The following is a 25,305-nucleotide window of genomic DNA, read 5'->3' on the forward strand; positions in this document are numbered from 1 at the left end:
AAATGAGTTTGTTTCCTTTCTTCGGACACTTACGACTTAATTGATTAATTGACCTTTAAAAGACATAACTTTAGGCATAAATTCTACTTACTGTATATATTTGCATAAATGCCCAGTTTTTAATAAATACCCCCTTCGAATAAAAACACTTCCCTGTTCTCAATTGAACATAGTTTGGATCAAATTCCCCCTCAAATACTGTAAAGCGTAACATTATATCGTTCATATACACACAATTATGTATAAAGTTCTATCTATACTATCAAACTTTATGTGACCAGAAAATGTGATGTGCAAAAATGGCCATGATGATGTCATATCACTACCATATTTAAGCATTTCCTTACCATATTCGGGCATATCACTATCATATTTAGGTAGTAGATTGAGATGCAGGATGATCTACCATTTTGATACAATAAATCAAAGCCAAAAATAAAATAATTTATAAATAATAAAAGCAACATATTAAAAAAAATAAAAGATAATATTCCCTTTTTTTTGGCTGTTTTACTTTATCGTTTTTATTTAGATTTTCGCTTTTTTTTTTGTATTTCTTTTGAGATTTAGATACCCACAGCATTGTCATTTTCCAGTAATTTGCCTTTGGATTTATATGTCTGACCAACTCCCTGGTCTGACTGTTTGTAGGGTTTCCATGTTTTTATTGTGAATTTTTTTATTGCAATAGAGACTATACGGTGATTAAATGAACATTGTGCTATGTATTCATTCTGTACAATTGTGATCATCATACACTTCATTATTTAGGCCTGCATTGTTTTATATGGTTTTCTTACTAGGCCTATAGTTACCTTTCTTGTTTACAACATGCTAATTAAACTACATCTGTTAAAAATAATTTGATTATGTATTTTTGCTGTAAATATAAACAAACTGAGACTGAATCACATTCAATAACAATGGAAATAATCTAAAAATAGTTTGCTCGCTGACAACTGACATTGTTACTGATTTTAATAAATGAGCTCAAAATAAATATAAAAAATGAATTTTTAAAATAAAAATTCATTCTCATTAGACTTGTTTGCCGCAAGCGACAGTTTTTTATGTTGTTAGTATTTCTATTACTAGTATTAGTGATGACGATTTCCAGATTAAGTATACTATGAAATGCCACATGTGCCAAAATCTTTTGAAAATGAATTGCCAACTAGAACTTGGTGTTCTTGCATTGCATGATCAATTTCACTGAAATCTCATTTATAAATTATTTGTTTCATAAATGAAAATGTACTTTTAAATCAAATCAAATTTGATGGAATATTCAGCCTTGGAGGATGAAATGCTGAGAAAAGTAATATCTACCGTACATACTTTTGGTCCCAATACACTAATTTATGGTCAATATACAGACAAATTATGAGCTATCTTAAAGCCTTATGGGAATTGGTTTATCTCAATTTTAAATGTAAAATATTTTATTTATGGTTTTACTGAAAAGATAACAAAATACTATTGCAAAATTTAGAAAGAGAAATTTAATCAGTAATTTTTAGACTTTTTAAAACTGGTGTTCATGTTAGGAATTTTTTTTTAAATTACTAAGAATGCCCCGGAGAATATGTACATAGTACAGTACTGTTGGTATTTGTCGCAGCCAGACATAAGATCAAAGGACTGTTACGAGTTCCTATCTTGGCAAGGCGAGCTCAGTGTCCTGTTATAATGCTGTCTCCACCACTTCCACAACAAACCCCCGCTCCATCTCAACTTTTCCACAGTCTCAAGCGAGAAATATATCAATCTAACACACCAACACATAAACTATTATGGGTTCGTATTGAACAGTCAGAAAGATCGCATTTTATTAAACTCATAGATTCTGTATTTTGATTCTACTAATTTAAGTGGAAAATCGGTCATTGCTCCTGCGAGTTATTAAAATTGATTCCAAAATCTTACAAGGATTTATTAACAAATCTGATAATGATTTTGATTTAGCAAGATATTTAAATTACGGCCAGCCTACAAGTGAAGATTTATTTAAGTTATAGTATACTAATTGAAATTTTTCTACCTATACTGTAATTTCATTATTAATGTAAATGAAACGATTTCATCTCACATTTCATACATACTACACTAATAATTCAAAACCGGATGTATGTACCAAGTCCAAAAAAAGGATAATGGATTCTCCATTATTTTTCGAACATTAAATTTGATTTTAAATACTTTCCCTCATTGCGACATTAATTCAAAGGTGCCAGTTTTTTGTTAGACAGCGATTCCTTTTAGAAAATTTCAACAACGTAGAGCTTTTGTCCGCAGTTTGCATCAAGCTAATCCAAATGAATCCATTTCCATTATGGGAACGATAGCAAATCCATAGAATGAGGAAGGAGAGAGTAACATAAGACGATAATGTCCATTGCTATGCAACCATTATTATCTGATGATAAAACTACATTATAAAATGAAAACATGAAACGACTGTTTTACAACTGTTACGATAGACATTAAAGAAAGTAGAGGAAGGGAAGGCATTTGGATAAGGCATTACAATTTGTTTTTTTTTAATTTCAAAAATTAAAAAATCTTTATATATACTGGTAAAACGCTGTCATCAAATTTAAGGTCTGTTTTCTAATATTAATCAAATTTTTGGTTCGAATCATATCCAAATCACAAATTGATAAAAATGAAAATGATTTTGTCCATAATTGCTAAATATTCAGAACTTTTTAATTTACCAAAAAAGAATGAAACATTTCTTGTCTGAACAAGTTATAATAAAGCTAATTAATGAGTAGAATTTACAACTATTTACAACCTGTGTGAACAGGAAAATAAAGTAAGTAATGGTAAAATAACAACCATGCTAAGGCATGTTACATTTCTTGTGTGAACAGGGACTATTAAAAAGTAGTTATTGGGTAGAATTTACAACTGTTTTAAAAGGCTGTATGTTACATTTCTTGTGTGAACAGGGACTATTAGAAAGTTAATTATTAGGTAGAATTTACAACTGTTTTAAAAGGCTGTATGTTACATTTCTTGTGTGAATAGGGTATTAGAAAGTTAATAATTAATGTTAAAATTTACAACCAACGCTGTATGTTACAGTTTACTGTGTGAACAGGGTATTAGAAAGTTAATAATTTTGTTAAAATTTACAGCCACACTAAGGTGGTATGCTACAGTTTACTGTGTGAACAGGGTATTAGAAAGCTAATTAAGGCAAAATGAGATATCTTTGTTAAACATCATTTATGATAAATTACAAAAATATAAAATATTGATTAGAAATGATATCCGCAATAAATGACCTTGATCGTCAGTTACAAATCCTTGCGCATTAATGATTTTTTAAATGTAAAGATTAAGAAATCATTTTGACTGATCGCTACTCATTACGAGCTGAGTAATTAAAATCTAAACACTTGTTTTGCAAAAGTCATTAACGAATCATGTTCTACTGCAGTTACTGCAGTATTTACTGCATTAAAACATATTCATTTAGTTTGTTTTAATGTTTATGAGGCAGTCACAGCAATAAACCATGTGAAGGCCTATGTACTCTCAAAATCGCTTTCTCAACATTGAGATCGTGGGTTCGAATCCAAAGGTTGGCACGCATTGCTTGTATCCTAAGCAAAGATACTTTACTTGCGTTTGCCTCTCTCCACCCAGGTGTACAAATGGGTACCAAAACACAACTGAGCTGATTATTGGCTGCAACATTATGGGAGTATGTTTCCAGGATGTGTTAGATCCGAAATATGACTGGGTAAATAATGTGAAGCGCTTAGAGTCATTGTGCATTCTGTAAGCGCCATATAAGGTTGACGAATTATTATAACAAAATATAATTACTGCAGTAACTGTTGACGAATTATTATAACAAAATAACATTACTGCAGTAACTGTGGTAGAATAGTTTTTATATAGTTCTGAATGAGAACAAAGGATTAAAAAAAAATATGAAAAAATTGCTGATACTGATACGAACGTAGTTTTCACAATTGTTAATTCACTATAAATTCAATTATTAATTATCAATATTAATTATATAAATTTTTTTTTATTGGAAAAAATACTAATATACTATTTATAATACTATTTTTAATTATATATACATTTATTAAAATTAATTAATTCAAAAACAAATTAAATCATATTAAATTATGCATTTAATTTTACTATAAACGGCATGATCCTCTATCATGCTTATTGATCAATATTATCATTTATTATTATTATGCAAATGTCAATTGAAATTAAATGAAAAGAATAGAGAAATTAATGTAAGAAACGAGACAGAGACAACACTTGACAAACCTTCAATATGTGAAAACAATGCACGTTTGAAATACTGTTATTGTTATTTCAATGTCCATGTAATACCATGCATTTGTGCAACAGATAACAAAAGTAGTTATGTGTAATCCTTAAGATGGGGTATTGTCACGTTCACTTAGGATGACTTGCTTCAGTGTGCATATAATGATAATAACGTACGGTTACCCATTTATACGGCCTACTTGAGATGCAAGATAATCCTATGATGCTGTATGGCGGCTCATAATGATTCTGTGATGCACGTGCTGGTTGCTGGTGATGATGAGGTTGTGGTGAAGCTTATGTTCATGGTAATGACACTGATAATGGACTACTGATCGTGATATTGTGGGTTCGAATCCAACATCAGTCGCATTGTTTGTATCCTTAGAAAAGATACCTTACTTACGTTTGCCTCTCTCCAACCAGGTGTATAAATGGGTACCTGGTAAAGATCAAGACACAACTTTGCGCTTATTACTAGCTGCATTATGGGAGCATGTTTCCATACGTGTTTGATCCAAAAATGACCGCGGTAATATTTTGTACAGCGCTTAGAGGTTTATAAATACAGGATACTATTATTATTATAACTTTTGTTTATTAAAAGGGATGATTTAATGATACACTGGTGAACAATCATTAAGTCTATCACACAAGATAGTCCTACTAGAGATCAGTAGAAAGGCACATAAGACTAACATTATGAAGACCTACCAGAACTTTACATCAATAGCTAGAAAGAGAAGGCATATTTTGCTAGCAAACGTGTACGAGCTGATGACCTAGAGTCCAACCCCCGGCAAAATAATAAGCAAACTTTTATTTTCACGACAAATCACTAGACTAAATTAAATCTGCACATGTGCTTTCTGAGCATATGCAGAATGACCATATCACTCTGTATAATCTACTGATCCATAATAAAAACAAAAGGTGGCATTATTACCACCAAAATCATACCAATTCACTCATTAAATCAATGTCGATACGCCTACACAAAAAATAATTTTTGAAATGTAGTTCCACGGTTTCCTCACAAAAATAATCATTTAGAGAACAAAGAGTTACATAATGTAAACCTGCAGACAGCTTACATTGGATGATGTTCAACATTAATTGTAATTACAAATGTCAAAGCAACATAGTAGTCTTTAATTTAACTTGTTTTATATATTATTATTGTTTTTGTTATATTTACATGTTTAATGCAATAATGTAATGTTTATATTTTTTATATTAGATTAAAAGGATTAGATTAGATTAGATTAAAAGGATCCAAATGAAATAAGCTAATATTTAATAAGCTTTTTGGGCTATCCTGGAAAATCTTTTATAAATGTATTATTTGTATTATGTCAATAATTTATGTTATCACTTTGTATGTATTTTTTATGATGATTTTCCTAATAAATTCAAATCAAATCAAACACATTATGTAAAGCTCTGTCTACACTATCAAACTTTATGTGACAAAAAAATGTGATGTGCCTACTGTATATATGGACATGATGATGATATCACTACTATAATATTTGGGCACATCACACTTTTTTTGTTAAACTAGTTTAATAGTGTAGACATAGCTTTAGTAAAGATCTGCATTATGTAATGTACAGTACAATGTATAATAACTCCCAAGTACCATTTTACAAAAGTCGTAATAAATCTTAACTTTCTAATTGATTCAACTGGGAATCACATACATTGACTAATTCATTAACGTGGGTGGTCACAAGTTACATTTTATGGACATTCAGAAGTATAATTATTTTTACCTAAGAAAGTGTGAAATGAGAAGTGAGGGGCGTCGCATGGCATAATAATGTAGTGCACTTCTATGTTTTATAAAATGCGTAAAAATATCATAAAAATATAACCTGGTTAGCGGAGGTACTGAATGAATGGAGATCTGTTTCCTTTACCTGAACCAGGGAGATGTAAAACAACTATGACATCTCCCTGCCTGAACCCGCGATAGATGTGAAAGAACTTTTATTGACAGGCCTTGTCTTTTGAAAATCATAGGTGTGCTACAAATTGCACTCCTCAATACATTCAGAGGTGCTGTAGGTGTGCTGTTTGTATTTATATGTGTAGAAGTTAACCAAAGGCGTGTTGTAAATCGCACTCCTCAAGGGCAGTTTAGGAGTGTGTTGAAAGACAAGGCCTGTATTGAGCTCACAAAAAATAAAATTCCGGGCAGGATTCCATATCAACACCATTCTGAGCTGGACTTGATTAATGTTTACACTATTTTCTAGGTCCTTCCTTATGTTTTAAAATTTAATATTATCATTGTAAAACAAAATTTTATTTGGAAAATAAAGTTGAAGTTGAAGTATTGACATTTAAGTCTTTCAAAAGGTTAATATAATAGAATTAAACCCCTTCTTTTTCTATTCATTGGAGGATCTTATTATGGGGATACCTTCCCATAAAATTAAGCACATAATGTTATAACATGGTCATCCACTATACAGGGGACTTAATTGTTGTGTTCCAAAGGTGTCACTGTTTATGGGTTGTCTAATGTACCATTACATTTTTCGTGATAACTTTATGTGATAAAATGCGATGTGCCCATATATGGACACAATGGTGTCATATCACTACCAAATTTGGGCACAGCACACCTTATTTGTCAAACTAGTTTGATAGTGTAAACAGAGCTTAATTTTGATTAGGATGAGATCTATCAGTAATCCAATTATCTTACCTACCTGTAAAATTAGGAAAATTCTTCTCTTGCTATTTTTGAACATTATAGTGTGTTGTTAACAGTCTGAAAAATACAAACAATTGACTGACTACAGTATACAAGGTGTTTAAAAAAAAAAAAAGTTAAATGAAATATCAAAAAGTACCAAGGCTGTTGCGCATTCGGAGACCAACCTGTACTGCACACTGCCTAGTATTACATGGCTATACTCCGCTGCCTTTTTTTAATGGCCTAGCCCTCGACAAGATAGAAGTGGATTAATTGAATAAAACTACTGTTTTGTATTCATTGAATGTGAAGAATATTTCCATAAGTTTTCTTTCCACAGCTCCACCAACAGTCTCTCAATCTTTCAACTCAATATTCTCTCCATTCCAAATTCATTATTTGTGTATATTAGTTATTACTTTAGTATTGCCTTTCTATACACTGTTAGTAAAATTATTGTTAAATAAATGAAAGATCAGATAAAAAAACTGATTGAAATTTATAGGGACGTGTTACTCTTTTTCTAAATAAATTCATTTAAATTGTCTACAAATATTTACAATCGTTGATTAATCTAGAAGCCTTAAAACTAAATATTAACACTCATATTTGTTCGTAGTTTGTCTAATTCATTATCCACTCTTTTTCTAAATAAATTCATTTAAATTGTCTACAAACATTTACAATCGTTGATTAATCTAGAAGCCTTAAAACTAAATATTAACACTCGCATTTGTTCGTAGTTTGTCTAATTCATTATCATCGCGTTGCACCCGTGTAGCGCGTGCTGTGGTAAGACAGGAAACTAGGCATTGCTGTCAGGGCCAAGGTCTTTTTGTAATTATTATTTTACAAGGTCATTTACTATACAACATAATTCCAATTTTACTCTTCAATCAATTTATAAAGTTTTTTTTTTAATAATAAAGTAAATTTGGCATAGGAAAACTTAATAAGCAAAGACAAAATTAAATTTGGTGACACGATTCCCCTAAGAAGGTTTCATCATTAACTATATATTTTGCTAAACGAAGACCGAATGAGTTGGTATAAAAATTAAAGTGGTATAATAAATTCAATCTAATTATAGTAAAACCCAATATTCTATGAACCCAATATTGTATAGTACAGGCCCTGATAATTATTTGAATTTTAAGCATATATAAGAAAGTATACATTTATTTCTTTTTATTATTATTTAATATTGTTATTTGGTGTTCAGTATTTATAGTAAAATGTTGAAGGACGCAGTAACGGATAAATTGAAGTAGAGAAATGTAGATAACTAGTTCACTATTTGTTATTTAGCTGAATTCGATGACAACAAAACTAAGGTTTAAGAGGCATTCCCAGCAGATATTCATCAAATTTCTACCATAATCCAAAAAGATCATAAAATACAGGATTTAGGGATATTAGATAAAATTACTGTCAGCCAATCTAAATGATAGATTGTGGAATACCGTATGAAGAATGTTTTGTTCGAAAAAAGTTCCGATTTCGGTATGCCTTGATGAGTCTTAGGAAAAACGCTATTAAAAAAACGTGGAATTACTGAAAGATCAGGAACGGTTTGAGATATAAGCTATCATGCATCAAGGTTAAAATACTTATGAATGTTAAGGCCATGCTACGCGTTAAGTTATTGCTATTTATTTCTTGACGGTTATCATACTCATATTCTCTAATCCTGGTTCATTATTACACACTCATGTTATCATGCCTTTGTTGGATGGAAAATATTCATATAGCGACAAACAGTTTTTATTCAAACGTATTGTTTTTGAGTTTGAAAGAAAGTATAAATTTACATTTTTTTACTTTAAATGATTATTTGTGTATTCAATTATGAACTTTTGTGCTAAAAATGAAATTTGTTAAAGTATCATTTCTAATTCTATTTGAATGATAAACGTCAATTAACACACATTTGTTTGTAAAGTATGTACTTCAACGTTCAAGCAACTCTGTTATATAACACTTAAAATAGAAAATGCCCAAATAAATTTGCTAATTAATAACATATTTTATATTGGATACTCTACAAAATCATTGCTACATAAACAGTGCAAAAATGAATATATTTGAACTATTGAAAAATTATGCCATCTTTGAAAAATGAGAAATAATTTAATTCAATTGAACATTTAACCACGTAGGCCCTCATCAACTAATGGTTGATTCTTCCTATAGATAGATACAGTATATAAAAAAGTTTAAATAAATTAGGGGTTTTTTTTGCCACAATCCTGACCAACACTTCACTGTTCTACAAGTATAATTTCATCTCATTACTAACATATTTTTTTTCTCTAAATTTTTAGCACATTGCACAATTCAACATTTAACCACGTAGGCCCTGATCCACTAATGGTTGATTCCTCCCTATAGATATATAAAAAATTTATAGGCCTAAATGAGTTTTGTTCTGCCACAATCCAACACTTTACTGTTCTAAAAGTATACTTTCATCTTATTATTACATATTTTTTTTCTCTAAATGGTTTAAAGTTTTAACATATTGCACAATAATATTCAGTGTAATTAAACCTCAATTGAAAGTAACAATTGTCGAAATGGTGGCTAGATTATCACCAAGGTCTGACAGTATTAAACTGGATTTCAGATTACAGGCGGTCTCTCTAACGCTTATTTAATCGCTCTACCTTGACGGATTGTTCACAATTTCAATTTTATCAATCATTTTTCCCCTCTGTTTATTCCACTGAAAACAATGAAAAGGGTTTCAGTGTAATAGTTGTCATGGTAACACATAATTAAAATGTGATTACGGTTGACTCATATATTTATTGATATAACTTTTGCTACATTAATCTTATTTAATCGAAATATGCATTTTATTGAAAATTTATACAATTTCTAAACTGTACAAATAATTAAGTTAAATTGGTAAAAACAAGTCCCTGTTTTCAGTCTTTTCTAGTTATCCCGTTGGCTCAACTCAAAGTAAACTTTAAAAATAGGTTTAAAATCCCAGTGGGATATGATTCTTTAACATGTGGAAAAAACATGCCTGATATGTATTATTATTTGTCAGAGAAAAAGGAGTTTTTTTTTATCTTTGCCACTGAAATCGGCTGGAATATCCATTGTTTACTATAGATGCCCGTCTAAAATATTGTTTTAATATCACCCTCTATAGTATGATGCATCTTTTCCGTTTTATAGCACCCTCTATTGTTTTGCGATATTTCACTTTTTCAAGTTGAGACCTCCAAGCTTTCATGTATGCAAAATAAAAAAAAATCTGAAGGAACTTAAAAATCCGATTACAGGTAATTAAATAAGTACAACTTAAATTTTCCAACCATTACATCATCAATTACTTAATTTACAAATTAAAAGGTAATTAATTAATAGAGTGATCAATTAATTATAATTACCAATATGGCTCATTTAGCAGCAATAAACTGTTTATCTGTCAAACAACATCCTAAGGCATTTAACAAACATAAATGCTGTAAATGCATTTAATAGCAATTATCACAAATTAGTTTCAAAGTCAATGTCAGTTAGCCTATAGTACGCCTACTAAAAAATTTGAAACACATGTATTGTGATATAAAATAAAGCACCTTAAATTTTAAAAAAATTGTACAATATTTGACAGACAACTTATTTTTTCTAGTTCAGCCTTTTTATGTTTCCTAATTGTTTTACATTTATTGTCAAACATAATAATTTTAAAATTCAAATTAAAAAAATTAAATATCTGCAATTATAAACAATTGATATTTTTTTTTTTTTTTTTCACAAGAAGGAATTGTTTAATTTATATTTGAAAATATATCTCAGGGAAATTTTTGTTTGTTTTGTTTTTGGTCTATTCAAATAAATTAATCTATATAAAAGGGTATACTGTATATATTAAACGGTTGGAGTCCATTGAAATTAATAACATTAAATGGTTAAAAATATCTGTTAAATGTTGTGATACAGTAAATAATATGCAATAATAATGCAAAATACAAAAAGATCCAGTGAAAAATGAAAAAAATATAAGTACATAAAATACAGTTAACTCAAAATAAAGAGAGGCAAAATATTTTTTTTGTTTGAAAAAGATTAAACGTCAAATTTTCAATTGTTCTGTACCTTTATTTTAATATTTAAAGTCATTTTATATTTCAAATAGTGAAATATAAAGTCACATTGTAAAACTCCGTCTATACACTATCAAACTTTATGCGACAAAAAAAGTGTGATATATGTGTCCATATGGATATGATAATGTCATATCACTACCATACTTGGGTATATCACTACCATATTTGGGCATATCACTACCATATTTAGGCACATCACACTTTTTGTTTGTTTGATAGTGTAGACAGAGGTTTAGGGAATAATAAATAATAATTTTGTTAAAGATAACAACTAAAGTCTGTGGAATTCTAAAGTCTGTGGAATTCTGAAGTTTGAATTTTGATGAATAGATAAAATGTGTACAGTACAAGTTTACCTGAAGCCCGAGGTATTAACCATTATTGGCGCTACGCAGTCTTGTTGAAGATCTCAAGGGGGCTATTGCTTACAGTCCAAGTATGAGTTGCAGGAAAAAGTAAAGGCTTATCACGGTTAGCAGAGACGTTTGCTAGGTGAGCTTACATGAATTGACACGTCTATGGCACCGGTAACGTGTGCCGATGCTCAGGCAAGCTGAAAGTATTAGCGTTTCAAACAGAAACTGAGGCCTTTAGATAATAACTATATGGAATTATTAGATACTAATTATGGTGTCTTGTTATGAATCATATTACATTACAGTTTCATATATTCAATATATTACATTATATTTTAAAAAAAACTAAGATTTCTACAAATCTAGTTATCTTAAATCCTATAATAAAGCAAAGTGTTGTTGGTTTGTACTGTTAGTATTCGAATAAACGTGTCTCTCGAATAAACTCCCCTATAGCATCGTTTGGAATACCACTTCTCCATCAAATAAATGTCCCAGGGTCTCTATTTTTTCTCTCAAATAAAGCCCCACCACATGTATATACACACAGTATTGTATTATAACATTTCTATTTGTAGAATTCATTGACTTCTATGATCTACAATTGACCAAGTATTTGAATTTTTACTGTATTTTATCTTTTCGTGATATTAATTATGCTGTATTTTTTCATATTTAGGGAGAATTTATTTGATTATACATGCTACGCCCTCTAAAAGCCCTCCTAAACAATAAAGCGACGCCGGGGCATTTATTCAAATAAATACGGTATCTTAAAACTGATACTACCTAATCTTAAATTGTATCCTGGAATTTCGTAGGAGATTTGATTTAGCTAGGAAAATTGGGGAAACTTGCATGGAAGATACGATACGATAACACTTTATTGTCACAACGGCAAAAATATACAGTTATGAGATATGGTTCCTTAGGTACACTCGAGTTAGTATGAATATAACATAAATTACAAGACTAAAATAAATAATAAACAGAGAAATGTAACAGAAACATGAGTAATAAGCGGACTAACGTTTAAAATCTCTATTGAACAACCCGATAGCTGATGGAATATATGTGTTTCTAAATCTGTTTGTTTTAACTTTGGGGTGGAGTAATCTACCTGATTAAAGTATATTTACGGAAGAGGCATTATAGTGAATTCTAAGCCACTGTATGATAGTGCACGCAAGGTCCTGTAAAGTGATATTTTGCAGAGTACTGTCGGACTATTAAGGGGGAATGTGTGTGGGTGGCAATACCTCAGCCCTATTGTACCATTCAAGACAACCGGATATGGTAATTCCATGGCATTCATGTTTTTCTCATCGAATGGTTTTTTTTTAATTTCTAAATTTGCATCAAGGTATTTTATGTAGGGTACATTATATTTCATCCATAATTAAGTTGTCAATATCTTAATGATTGAAATTTGATTCCCCCTATTTGTTAATAGGTAATTTTAATGTAAAATGAAGACAAACGGCAGACAATTGGTTTCCAGGTAAATGGAACTGTCTATTTTGTCTTTTTATTAGGGAATATATATTTTTTTTCATTCAAAGTTTTTTTTTATTCATATCTATGTTTCCATATGTTTTGGTTGACTAAATAAAAAAATTTATATTTTACTTGAACTTTTATTTTCTAATGAATTAATTAAATTGACATTTATAATAATTCATAATCTTTATTTTCTATATTTTGGTGGACAATACATCTTTGAGAGGTGAGCTTCTTTTAAAATTGTTTTTCTTTTAACAAGATGGGCTTCTTTTCAGAGTTGCGTAAGATTCAAAACTCACAATTACAAATTTATTTTTTGCTTTAATTTTCACTTGAATTTATTAAATTGACATTTATATTTCATTTATTCATTGTTGTTGTCTTGACCAAATTTCCCCAGAAAGAAAACAAATTGTTTAGGTTTCGTAAATCTGCGCATGTAAGTTGTTTTTATGCACAGTGTCTATATTTCTGTATATGTTCATAAATGGGTGAATAAACCCCTTAGTTGAATTACAACCATTCTGTAGGACATGAGAGAACCATGCACAGTATGAGTCACTGTTGGCTTTAGTTTGGTCAAACCTCCATCTGCATTGTTGTTTATATTATATTAATTTTTTTTCAATAAAAATGTGTGAATTTCATTTTAATAATTATCTACTTCCTAAAGAAATGCTTGATTTTGTACATTAGTACTGTGGCAGTGTCATTATCATGAATACGTGACAAATAAATGCAATACAGTTAATGTCCTTTAGGACATGTAATGGCTAAAGTCACGGATACTGACAAATTAAAATGTCACACCCTTGATTACCAGATGATAATTAAATGCTGAATGTTAAACTTCTTAGTAGGAGCAGTGAGGTTTGATAACTTCTTAGTAGGAGCAGTGATGTTTGATAATTTCTTAGTAGGAGCAGTGAGGTTTGATAACTTCTTAGTAGGAGCAGTGAGGTTTGATAACTTCTTAGTAGGAGCAGTGAGGTTTGATAACTTTTTAGTAGGAGCAGTGAGGTTTGACAACTTTTTAGTAGGAGCAGTGAGGTTTGATAACTTTTTAGTATTACCATGCATGGTTCAAAAAGTGTTACTATTATCATTAAGGCAAACACCTCTCAAAGCAAATATCCACCCACCAAAACCAACTTCACACCCCGACAAAGAGCGTCTGGTTAAAAAAGAATGATAAAAACCTATTACAAATACTACACTAATAATCCTTACGTTTTATGTCAAAGACCTTAAAAATATTTTTAATTTTTTCTGTCTTACAAGACGAGAATTGAACTCAGGACTATAGAAATTATGAGCTGGCACTCAAGCTATAGAACCACTACAATGTAATAACTAAACATTTAAAAAATGGTTTTAAATTTAATTCTTTATTGTATTTTAATCCAGAATTTTATGTTTTTCTTAATAGTCATTTACTAAAGTCACCGAATATGGAAAAAACCAACCTATTTATATGGTATTTCCAACAAAAAACTAGGGATTATGAAAAAAAGCCATTGTATGCAACTCAAATTCATTATTAATGTCCGTTTTATTAGAAGTTTTATTACACAGAATTAATCATGATCACAGTATAAAAATCTCATTTACTTCTCATGTATTCCAATGGTGTATCAATAACTGTTGCTGTTACTGACCACCAACAATGGAGTATAAGCGCTTTAGGCATATATTAATTTCCTCTAGATTCATGAAGCATCAAGGAAAGCATTAATAACATTTTGCTGCTAATTTTTGAGGAAATGGTTTCCTGTTGCTGTTCATATCACATATTAAAAGAACTTAATATTAAAAAAACACTAAGTACCCTGTAGTACTGTAGTAGAGAAAGACAATTTTATATCAATGCAACACATGAAAAAAGCAATTAATGGGTGCTTCACTATATATATATATATATATATATATATTCATATACCATTCAACATCAAGGTGGTGGGGGCTTGTGGCTTGGCCATTAAAGTTAAAAATTGATTGGCCACAGTCAGTAGCATATTGTTTTTTTTTTCAGGAAATATTATATAGTATTGTTTGCTTTTAAAGTTAAAAATTGATTGGCCACAGCATATTGTTTTATTTCTATCAGGAAATATTATACTGTACTCTTCTCCTAGACAATCATGGTGAATCTTCCCCAACTTTTTTTTTTGACACTCTAGGCCACTGCTACACTACAACTACACTAGTTACTATGTCATACATTTAGGGAGACGTCGATTTACAAAAGACCAAGTACATCCTCCTCATATTGTGCTATGGTTGTCGAATTAGTTTTTAGTCAGTTTTAGTAGCTACTGTAGCTCTATAGAGGGCAGCACATAGTTTTAAATCCTCTGTTATAGGAAAGAGACATTTGTAGTTAGGAAAATATGTTTAAAATGCCTACAATATATTCAAATTAACGAATTCATCCAATAGCATTCTTTAATCCAAGTGACATATTCAGATTTGCAATTCCATGAATATAAAAAGTTCATTTCGATTCTATTACAATTTGTCATGATATGAAAATCAATAAAATATATACATATATATATTCTAATTCTAGAAAATGTGAAAATATTGTTGGCTCTACAGAGATACTATACTCCCCACAAGGGTTGCACACCATTTACGCCCACTAGGCGCCTTGCCTACATATTTGCCTTTCAACATTCAAGATTTATAGTGTGTCTAAACTTGCATGTTATTTTATTACTACAACCTGTATTGTATGGTTGAATAGGAAAGAGAAAATGCTTTCGTTGTCCCATGTGTACGCAATTGATATGTATAGTGGAAGTAGCAATTGGACAATAATGGTTAACATATGTGTAGGAAATAGTGAGAAGGGGAACGGAGGCTTCCGTCAAGTCTGTGATATGTGCAAATTAATTAGCCAGCTAAAATGTCATTTACATGAACGTTTAACGGACAAATTAGTTGTACTTGGCTGTCATCCAATTGCACTTTTACTTTTGATTGTCACGGAATCCTGTTGAATCACATTGTTGGCCAAGATGATGGTAGACAATATCACGTTATTGTCGGACAAAACAACTTTTAAAGATGTATTGTCCTCAAAAAAACATGAAAAACAATGATGAATAAAATTTAAGGAAAAAGCCATTTTTATAGTTTAAAAGTAATTTCAGTTCACTTTGTGGAGAAAAGATGCAAGAAAGCAAAAAAAATATCTTGCTTTAATACTAAAAAGAAAAAATACTTTTACACTTACCAAGAAACTGCCTAATCCTCATCTTATTTACAGCTAAGATAATTTTTGTTTCAATACATTATCATAAGTACGGTATCATATTATTGCGAAATTTCTAGTGATCAAGCACCATGCCAAACCACGTTTTTATTAGTTTCTTGTGTTAAATGCAAGTGGTATTGTAATAACTAAAAAAACCATTAAATTTGTTTACACTTTTGCATTATTTAAAGCCAAATTTCAGACCTGCATGTTTCAATGAAACAAAATGCATTTAATGCCAATTTTTCAGAACTGTAAAATGGATAATTTCACAGCCTCAAACAGCTTTATAGCTTAAAAGCTATTAAGGTGCTTTTCACACATGAAATTAAATTTCAGTAAAAAATTAAAACAAGTACTGAAAATACTTACTGTTCTTTGGATTTCTGGTAAGTTGCAATTTGTTGAAAATCTAAAAAATAAATTCATAAAAAAAATGTTTTACAAAAGTGATTTTGGAATCGCTGAAGATCTATTTCATTACCAAAAACAAGAATTAACAATCCAAGGATATTATTTTTTTATGGATCATCTACCAAAGATGCAGAACCAGCCATGTTGTGTCCTTGTGAATACATGTCAACCTGTGTATTATACATTATTGGGACTTACAAGCTTCATTGGCTTTTTTAAAGTCTCAGACACTTTTGTTGAAAAAATGAATGAAATCATCTTTTTTCTACAGTTTCTCACACTCTATTGTATACAACATTTTATAGAAAAGAAATTGGTTATTTGCTAACAATACCTGTACTATTATTATCATCATAAAATGCAGCACTGCTTGTTGAAGGCATTTCTCTTGATGTCTATAATAAAAAATCAAGTTAATAAAAACTATACATCATAATTTAATTCTAAAGCCAGGAGAAGATTTAGGGGATAGGGGAGCACACTCCCTTCTATTGGTTAAAATTAATTTTCTGGTATCTATTTTTGACTAGAGCTCTCACCAGGAATTGCCCCTGATGAATCTAATATACCACACACATTATTTAAAAATTATTTCATAGACTATGGTAAAAACAGGAGGATGATCAATATAAACAATTTATCTCAAAAAAGATTTTCTTTTTATCCGTAACCTTTCTTATTATCTTATACAGTATCTGTATAAATTTAGGTGAATGAAATATTTCTTGTCCCTACCTTTGATGGGACAGTCTGTGTGACATCTCTAGAAGTCTGTACCGTCAGTAATTCTCTGAACTGGTAAAGCTGCTCTGAAATGACTTTATGCAAGTTATTTTGAAACGTTTGGATTTGTTGATCAACTTGGTGTCTCACAGATGCTTCTGAAATCATAAATAACATCACATCTTATAAAAAAAAATGTGTATAAAGGCAATGATAAAATGATACCTTCTAAAGCTCATCAGAGTCTTTCTCTCGAGATTTCATAGGGACATCTGTGAAATCTCGGGAGATTTTTCACAAAATTGTATTCACTGTATTCAAACCTGTTACATTTTGCAGATGTAAAAAGGGTATTGGTATGATTCTGCTGCATGTTCTTGACTCTTACCAAGCTGGTCAACAATGACCGAAAGATCATAAAGTTCTTCTCCAGCAGCAGTCTCTGATTGGCCATAGTTGATGCTTCTCATAGACGATTCCAAACAGCTGTAGGGGTCATCCTCCTCGTAGTAGGTGTAATGTGATGAGTACATATCTTCCCTTGTAGTTGACTGCTCCGTTTGATATCTATAGTCCTTTGAAATGAATTAAATGCAAACAAGATGAGGCTAGAAATTATGGTTTTAGGTATATATTCAACTTTATTTCCAAAAATTGTAATATTATTACACACTGTGGGTTACTTACAAAATCTGATATAAGTTTTACATTTCTACCTACAACCACAAAAATGAATGAAAAAATATAGTATATTATGTTATTCTAAGCCCTGACTAAATATTTGCTACGACTCGTAACTTGGAAAGATGAGTAACTAACCTTGACAGGAATCTCATCTCTTTCAGTACCATATCCAATATTTCCATTCAGGTTTAACCCATCATAGCCAGAGGCCTCGCTGTTTCTGTGCATCTTTACTGGCAGATGGCCATCATTAAATGTCACGGATTGAGTGGATGAATCACATGAGCTGACAATAGATGGTTGGTTTTGGAAGTGATCTGCTAATGTCTTGCGACAAATACGTGGTGAGCGTTCTGGTAAATCAACATTATTTGATGACCTTTTCCAAACAGCAAAATCTTGTGAATTATGAATCCTTTGAATTGACGCTTCTGCAGCACTGCTAGAGTCTTCTGAATTATTTTCAGAGTATTGCTGATGTAGCGAATTCTTTACAGAATTTGATGAATTTCTTGAAAGAGGCTTATAGGTTTGTGCTTGATTGTACAACCCTGGATTACTAATAATTGATGACTTGTTAGTTTCAGAGTAAAGGACAGTTGATGAACTAATGGCAGTGTGCATACTCGAAGAACCAATTGAGCCATCAGTAGATTTGGTCAGAGTTTGTGTACGCTTACCAGCAGTTACCTGGTACTGATTTTCATTTTCAGACGGTTTATCGTAAGAGGCTGGCCGACGATATTGAGTGTCTACTATGGGATCATTTCTTACATAGGACTGAGTTTCAGTTTTATGATCATAGCGTGCTGGTACCTGCAATGGATCTTTTGTTTTATAGGGCTGCATTGCAGTTTTGTGACCATAGTGTGCTTGTACCTCTAATGGATCTTTTGTTTTATAGGGCTGCATTTCAGTTTTATGACCATAGCGTGCTTGAACCTCTATTGGATCCTTTGTTCTATATGATGGCTGTATTTCAGTTTTATTATAGCTACCATTTTCTTGTACCTTTACTGGATCCTTTGTTCTGTATGATGGCTGAATTTCAGTTTTATAGCTACCATGATCTTGTACCTTTACTGGATCCTGATTTCTGTATGGCTTTATTTCAGTAGGCCTAGTCATAGACATTCCCATCATTAAATCTGACAACTCTTTGGTGAGCAAGTTTCTGCTAGATTTTAAAGAAACATTTGGTAGATCTTGAAAACTTTCCTCTGATGCCCTTTCACTTACTTTACTCATGGCAAATATTCATCAGGTTGAGTTTAAACTAAAAATGAAATATTAATTATTTTATAACAAATATGAAATCCTTAAAATTGATACAATATAGGTCTAATGTAATCTAGGCCTAGCCTACTGTAGGCCTAGTGCTTATTTTTCTAAATTTTGTTTCCAACGTACAGGTTTATATTATATTAATTGATCATCATACTAGGCCTGTTAAATAGGCTGAATACCTGTCTGTTTGTATCTAAATAGTAAAAAATCAGCTAGCCTACCGTAGGCCCTACCTAACTAGTTAAGAGTCCTACTTACTACTAGGGCTAGGCCTACTAGGCTAGGGCTAGCCTAACTTACTAGACCTCTAGTAGGGCTAGTTAGGCCTTTGTTTTTGTACTATATGTAGGCTAGGCTTGCACTACTGTCTGTATATGTGTACGTGACGTGTGTAGCCTAACTAGCTAGGCCTAGGCTAGGGAGGCCTAGCCTAGGCCTACCTGGGCCAGGCCTAGCTAGGCTAGCTAGCTAGGCTAGGGCCAGGCCTCTAGATAGTAGGCTAGGCTAGTATAGTAGGTAGTAGGCTGCTAGACATATGTAGGTTTGGGTTGGAGCCTAGTCCGTTACGAGTTGAACAGCACCCGGAAGGCCTAGCCTACATGCCTAGCGAGTATTATGGAATTCATAAATATGTGTAGGAGGCCTGGCCTAGCTAGTAGGCCCTGCTTTCCAACCAACTCAACCTGAAAACTGCCGCGCTCCAATACAGCAGCAACACACACACACACACGGGTCGTACACGCTAGCCTACTTACCAGTCGTCGATCAATTGTATTGCGCCCTCATTATATTTTACTACTTTCCAATTCTCTGGTTCCCGTCGTATTAGGCTTGAAAACGCACTGCGGTTCATATCTCTCCAATATATGTTTAAAGTTTAAATAAAATTTAATAGCATTTTAAAACAAACGGTGTAGATGTAGAGAGACGTGTATTAAACATAGTTGATTGGTACGACCTTATTCTTTTATCATTTGATATGATACAGAAAATTATAAATAGTTGATTGATAGTTGAATATCTTGACATTTTAAAGTCATGCATCTACACTGTAGACATTTCTTTACTTTAACTCTACATAGATGAATCAAATATCTCTGTTGGTCCATTTTTCTTCTCTTCTCTTTCACCTCTTACGGCTTTATCAGATATCACATACTTGTCCTTCATTTTCAAACCATCTCTTGCTCCCCAATAACGGTTGGTTTCTCTGCCAATAAACACATTAAATACAATGCACATCGTTTTTTGCCAAGTAATATTTTTCTAACTATATGCCTAACTAATGATGACTTGTTTTGGATGCAAATTGAGCAATGTCTGGACTATCAAACCGACTTAATGTGGCTTACTTAAATCATGGAGAGTTATAAATAAGAATGTCACGTGTCATGTTTAGAATTAACTTTCTTCTGACAAACAATGAGTAAAATTAAAACTAGCATAGACACACTCAAATGTGATAAATAATACGGTAAAGTACCTTGTAACAAGTTCTGCTTCTTCTATTGTCTGAGGCAGCGGGTAATTCAAAGTCTCTGGTAAAAGTAGAACCAGTAATCCTGCAGACATTGACGTGAAGCTAAACGCCACCAACGGCAACGGTTTCCAAAGTTTTTCAAGAAAAAGAATCTGTGGCGCTAGCACACCAGCGAAACGTGACATGAACGAACAGATTCCCAGTCCAATGGTTCTAGTTATTACAATATACAGTAGTAATAAATATTTAAATTTGAACGGTAGCTTTCTATTGTATGGGCCTGGGAAGAATTCCGCCCCGAAGCAGCTGGTAGGCCTAATGGTCTAACATTGGCCTGGTGTAATGAAGAGCAACAAAGGAGAGGACATGTTCACAATACTATATTATACTACTAGTGGTAGCAATCATGAATAATGTTATTCTTTATATACACAACTTACCTAACATCCGTTGAGAAAATCTCGGCTGTAATTACATACGCTACCATAAATGTCCCAGTCACGAAAAACCGTCCTGTCATTGAAATGGCGGTTCGTATGTCTGGAAAACTGGAAGCTAAAACAAAGACAATGTATTTCAATCTTCAAAAACACTTGGTTGAAGATGAGGAAGAGATATAAATACATACATCAAACCATGGTCAATCAACTTAGGCCTATTTTGTTCATGATCAAACTGACAGTCGAATATAAACAGTCAAAGTCAAAATGAACCGTCAATCTATCTAGAATTGTTATGAAATAAGCTTGTTACTTAGTGGGCGTACATTATTTTTTCAGCAGAATAAGTACAGTAATAATTCTCCTAAACTTAACTTCCTCCTTCAAATCGGGTAAACGTCATATGATAGTTCTACTATTCCACCTCCCCTATCCCACCCCCCCTTTTCTTTCTAACAGAAATATTAAACAAATAAATGTTTATTTATCTTGACTTATCTTAAACAAATAATTGCAATCATTCTCAATTCAAATATTGTACTTACGTATCCAAATATTAATAAATGACATAGTACCGGTAAATAACAAACAAATCGCCAATATGCTACGTCTGCCAAACCTTTGACTGCCGATTATACTAGCGAATGTGGCAACAAACTCTAACACGCCCATGACACAGATTCCAACGTATACATTGACATCGAGGCCTTCGACACCGTACGTCAACCCGTAGTAGACAAGACATGCCGTGAACCTGGTTGCAAAAATGTACGAGAAATGAAGGAAATATTTTACTAATACTGAACTATGTCTATTAATTCTACGTACGAGACAGACGAATACAATACAATCGGTACACCGGTATACAGATAAATTAAAATAATATAAATTATCCATTTACCAACAGTAGATAAGAATGAGTGTTTTCCTTCTCATGTTTGAGTAGCGGAAGATGTTGAGAACAGACGCAAAGGTTGACGGTAGTTTAGTTGAATCCTGGCGAGAAAAACAAATTGTCTGTTAATGATATGACTAAAGTAATGGTATCGTATAAAGAAATGAGAGAGACGGAATAAGGGTGAAAATAGTTATGGACCCGACGCTATCTCAAGACGACTCGTAAGTCAAGACATTTCGTCGGGCCTCTTCGTACGACGCTGTCTGAGTTGTTGGCCTTTAGATTAAACTTACCTCTTGTTGTTCAAGGTGGTCAATAACGTTATCTGGTAAGTCTTTGTTGTTGAATTTTGCGATCTTCTGAAGAATAGCCTTAGCTTCTTTCTGTTTGTTTTTCAACAGTAACCATCGAGGCGACTCTGGAATGAAGCTGTATAACAAAGAGGTATGTAGCCAATACTTATCCTAAACAGAGTTTTAAATGTTATAAACCATTACGTCAGTATATTATACAACATTCTTAATCTGTATTTTGTCAAAACAACTGTTTTTGCTTAATCCACCTCTGTAGAAAAGCTCTCTTCCATTTTTGTAGATTGAATTAGAATTGGTAAGTAATAATTATATTCAGTCAGTTTCACTTTTTTAAACTCAAGCTCTCCGTTACCATAAACAATACACAGATGTTACTTACAAGTACACGATTAATATTGGCACAGGGCATACACTACCGATGAGAAGTAAATTTCTCCACGATCTAATGAAATACGCCATGAAAGCAAGTATCACAAATCCTAGGCTGTGGTAGACTTGAACCATTAACGTCATAAACCCACGCTTTGATGGGCCAACGAACTCATTAACTGATAGAAAGACAAAATAAGGTGAGACTAATAGCCCAATAAATACAAGCCTATCCTAACTCTGTCCCCAAGTTTAAAGCTCTGTCTACACTATGAAACTTTATTTGACAAAAAAAATTGATGTGCCCATCTGTATGGTAGTGACGGTATTTTAGCGGATCGACACTGATTGTATTGTACTGTGATACACATTGTACTTTGGTGGTCTTAAAATAATAACTTATTGAACTCACCATAAACGAACAGAGATAGGTACATGCCAATACTAACACAACCATGTATAATACGGACAACGAAAAAACCCCAGTAAGTTTTGGTAAACGACGCTACAATGCCGGCCAGTATCCTCAAAAGAAGCGCCAAAATGACTCCACGTTTTCTTCCAAAGCTATATAGGAGTAATATTAAAATCATCAGAGAAACTGTCTGTGACGAAATCAGCAAATGGGTGGCGATAAAATCGTATGTTTATTTATTCTGTCCATGACTGCCGAGAAAATAGCATAACATTGTTGAGTGATGTAGTCTGGGTTCCAGACGGAGTTTTGACTTAATAATTAGTAAAAAGATAAATATTTTGGCACATATGGCGTTTCATACGTACACTACTTGAGCTTGTATTTTCTAAACGTCGACTGGTGGACTAACATAAAAAAGACAATAAATACAGACTTGGGGCAAGTGATGACGCATGTAACTGATAAAAATGATGATTATAGTACTCATATAGATGTGATTAATATATTTTTAAGTAATATATTATAATCTATGATATACTTACTAATCGCATACTGCTCCAAATATGATAGATCCAAAGAAAAAGCCAAATAGGTACGATGATGCGGCTAGCGATACTTTGTAACTATCGTCACAGACGAGATCGAACTGCAGAGAAAAGCAAATCTTACGCTCTATCTACACTATCAAACAAAAAATGTGATGTGCCTAAATATGGAAGTGATATGCTATGTTAGTGATAGGACATTATCATGTCCATGGGCACATCAACATTGTTTTGTCACATAAAGTTTGATAGTGTAGTCAGAGCTGTTTAAAGCTGTGACTACATATTAAAAGATGTAGTATGGAGTTTTCAGTGTAGGCCTAAGAAGAAAACATGTATGGACTATGGGCTTTTATATCAAGTATTTTAAATAGAACATGATTGGATTATTAAGGCACTTTTTAAAAACAATTGTTTTGTACGGGAAATGTTCATGTTGATTCCTATTATTAGTGTTTTGTCTGTATTATTATATAAAAGTATAATATAGGCCTATTTTAACATGTTTAAATAAGTGGAACTTCGACAGCGATAAGCTTTTTGAAGCATTGTTGCCGATAAGGCATGCATGCATTTAACGAGTCATCGTCGTTGGAAATAAATACTTTCGTTAATCATTCTATTGACCAGACGGCAAATAGATTTGTAGGATACGGACATTTATTTTCATTTCAAACACTCCATCTAAATATTTACCTCTGATACTATAGTTGATTCGTATTGAGATTGGTCATATGTCCATCCATATTTGCATTTTGTAATTTGCGTTTCGTTACTTCCGGCGAGATTCGTGTACATTCTGCACTTGGTTTCGTTAATAAAGGCTGTGCTCACATCATCTGATGGGAACATCAGGTTGTCTAAACCGCATTCATATTCTGTTCCACTACAACTGGTATTTTCTAAGCTGTTTCGAACTTTACAGTAATGATCCATCTTGCCATTGTAGAAGACCGTTCCAATATTTCCAAACACATTCGAGATGATAACGCATAAAACTACATTTACGAGTATTTTGTGATAACGATCATATTCTCCAGTGTACTTAAACACATGGTCGAATTTCATTTCTATTGTTTGTAACTAACAACTTCAGTCCTTACGGTATCTAAAAACATGAGTTGAAATAAATGTATGTAACTTGTTGGTTCAAAATGATTTTATGTTACTTTTATCAGTTCGTGATATTACCGTATTTATTTATGAATATCTTGTTATATTAATACATACATATTTTACTAACATTATTACAAACATTGACTCGATTTGATTGGTCGATTAGCTTGCGTTGCGGCTTACGTCAATGCGTTGCGTCTTAGTGGGAACCAAGCTTTAGGCTAATACATCTTAATAAATCTTAGCTGCTCTGGCCAAGTTAGTAGTTAGGCCTACATTGTTTAATGCAATTATCTTTATACATGTATTAACTGATTAGACCTACAAACATATTTTCTATGAGCTGCTTAACCAGCA

General features: G+C 32.1%; 3 protein-coding genes across 8 annotated transcripts in view; all 3 read right to left on the bottom strand.

Moving 5' to 3' along the window:
• The window catches only part of LOC140055137 (uncharacterized), a 33,201-nt gene extending 13,103 nt beyond the window's left edge, over positions 1–20,098 (bottom strand). For 3 of the 6 annotated variants that reach the window (XM_072100361.1, XM_072100358.1, XM_072100362.1), the window contains exons 1-7: positions 19,972–20,047; positions 18,217–19,357; positions 17,786–17,972; positions 17,410–17,555; positions 17,009–17,069; positions 16,633–16,672; positions 7,029–7,090 (exon numbers count right to left, since the gene is read on the bottom strand). In XM_072100361.1, coding sequence (XP_071956462.1) covers positions 7,057–7,090; positions 16,633–16,672; positions 17,009–17,069; positions 17,410–17,555; positions 17,786–17,972; positions 18,217–19,329 — 1,581 coding nt within the window. In that variant the 5' untranslated portion in view covers positions 19,330–19,357; positions 19,972–20,047 and the 3' untranslated portion in view covers positions 7,029–7,056. The other 3 variants (XM_072100359.1, XM_072100363.1, XM_072100360.1) reach the window with 3 other exon arrangements.
• A 47-nt stretch (positions 20,099–20,145) lies between these two features.
• LOC140055142 (organic cation transporter protein-like) lies at positions 20,146–21,057 on the bottom strand. The gene is made up of 2 exons (XM_072100368.1): positions 20,852–21,057; positions 20,146–20,578 (listed from the first exon to the last, which is right to left on the bottom strand). The coding sequence occupies exons 1-2, from the start codon at positions 21,031–21,033 to the stop codon at positions 20,443–20,445; spliced, it is 318 nt and encodes a 105-aa protein (XP_071956469.1). The 5' UTR covers positions 21,034–21,057; the 3' UTR covers positions 20,146–20,442.
• Positions 21,058–21,284: 227 nt separating this feature from the next.
• On the bottom strand, positions 21,285–24,900 carry LOC140055551 (organic cation transporter-like protein). The gene is made up of 8 exons (XM_072100888.1): positions 24,529–24,900; positions 23,830–23,933; positions 23,282–23,436; positions 22,880–23,048; positions 22,480–22,615; positions 22,190–22,284; positions 21,834–22,042; positions 21,285–21,403 (listed from the first exon to the last, which is right to left on the bottom strand). The coding sequence occupies exons 1-8, from the start codon at positions 24,898–24,900 to the stop codon at positions 21,285–21,287; spliced, it is 1,359 nt and encodes a 452-aa protein (XP_071956989.1).
• Between the last annotated feature and the right edge of the window lie 405 nt (positions 24,901–25,305).

Source organism: Antedon mediterranea, chromosome 7 (genome assembly GCF_964355755.1).
Source record: "Antedon mediterranea chromosome 7, ecAntMedi1.1, whole genome shotgun sequence".
Lineage (NCBI taxonomy): Eukaryota > Metazoa > Echinodermata > Crinoidea > Comatulida > Antedonidae > Antedon > Antedon mediterranea.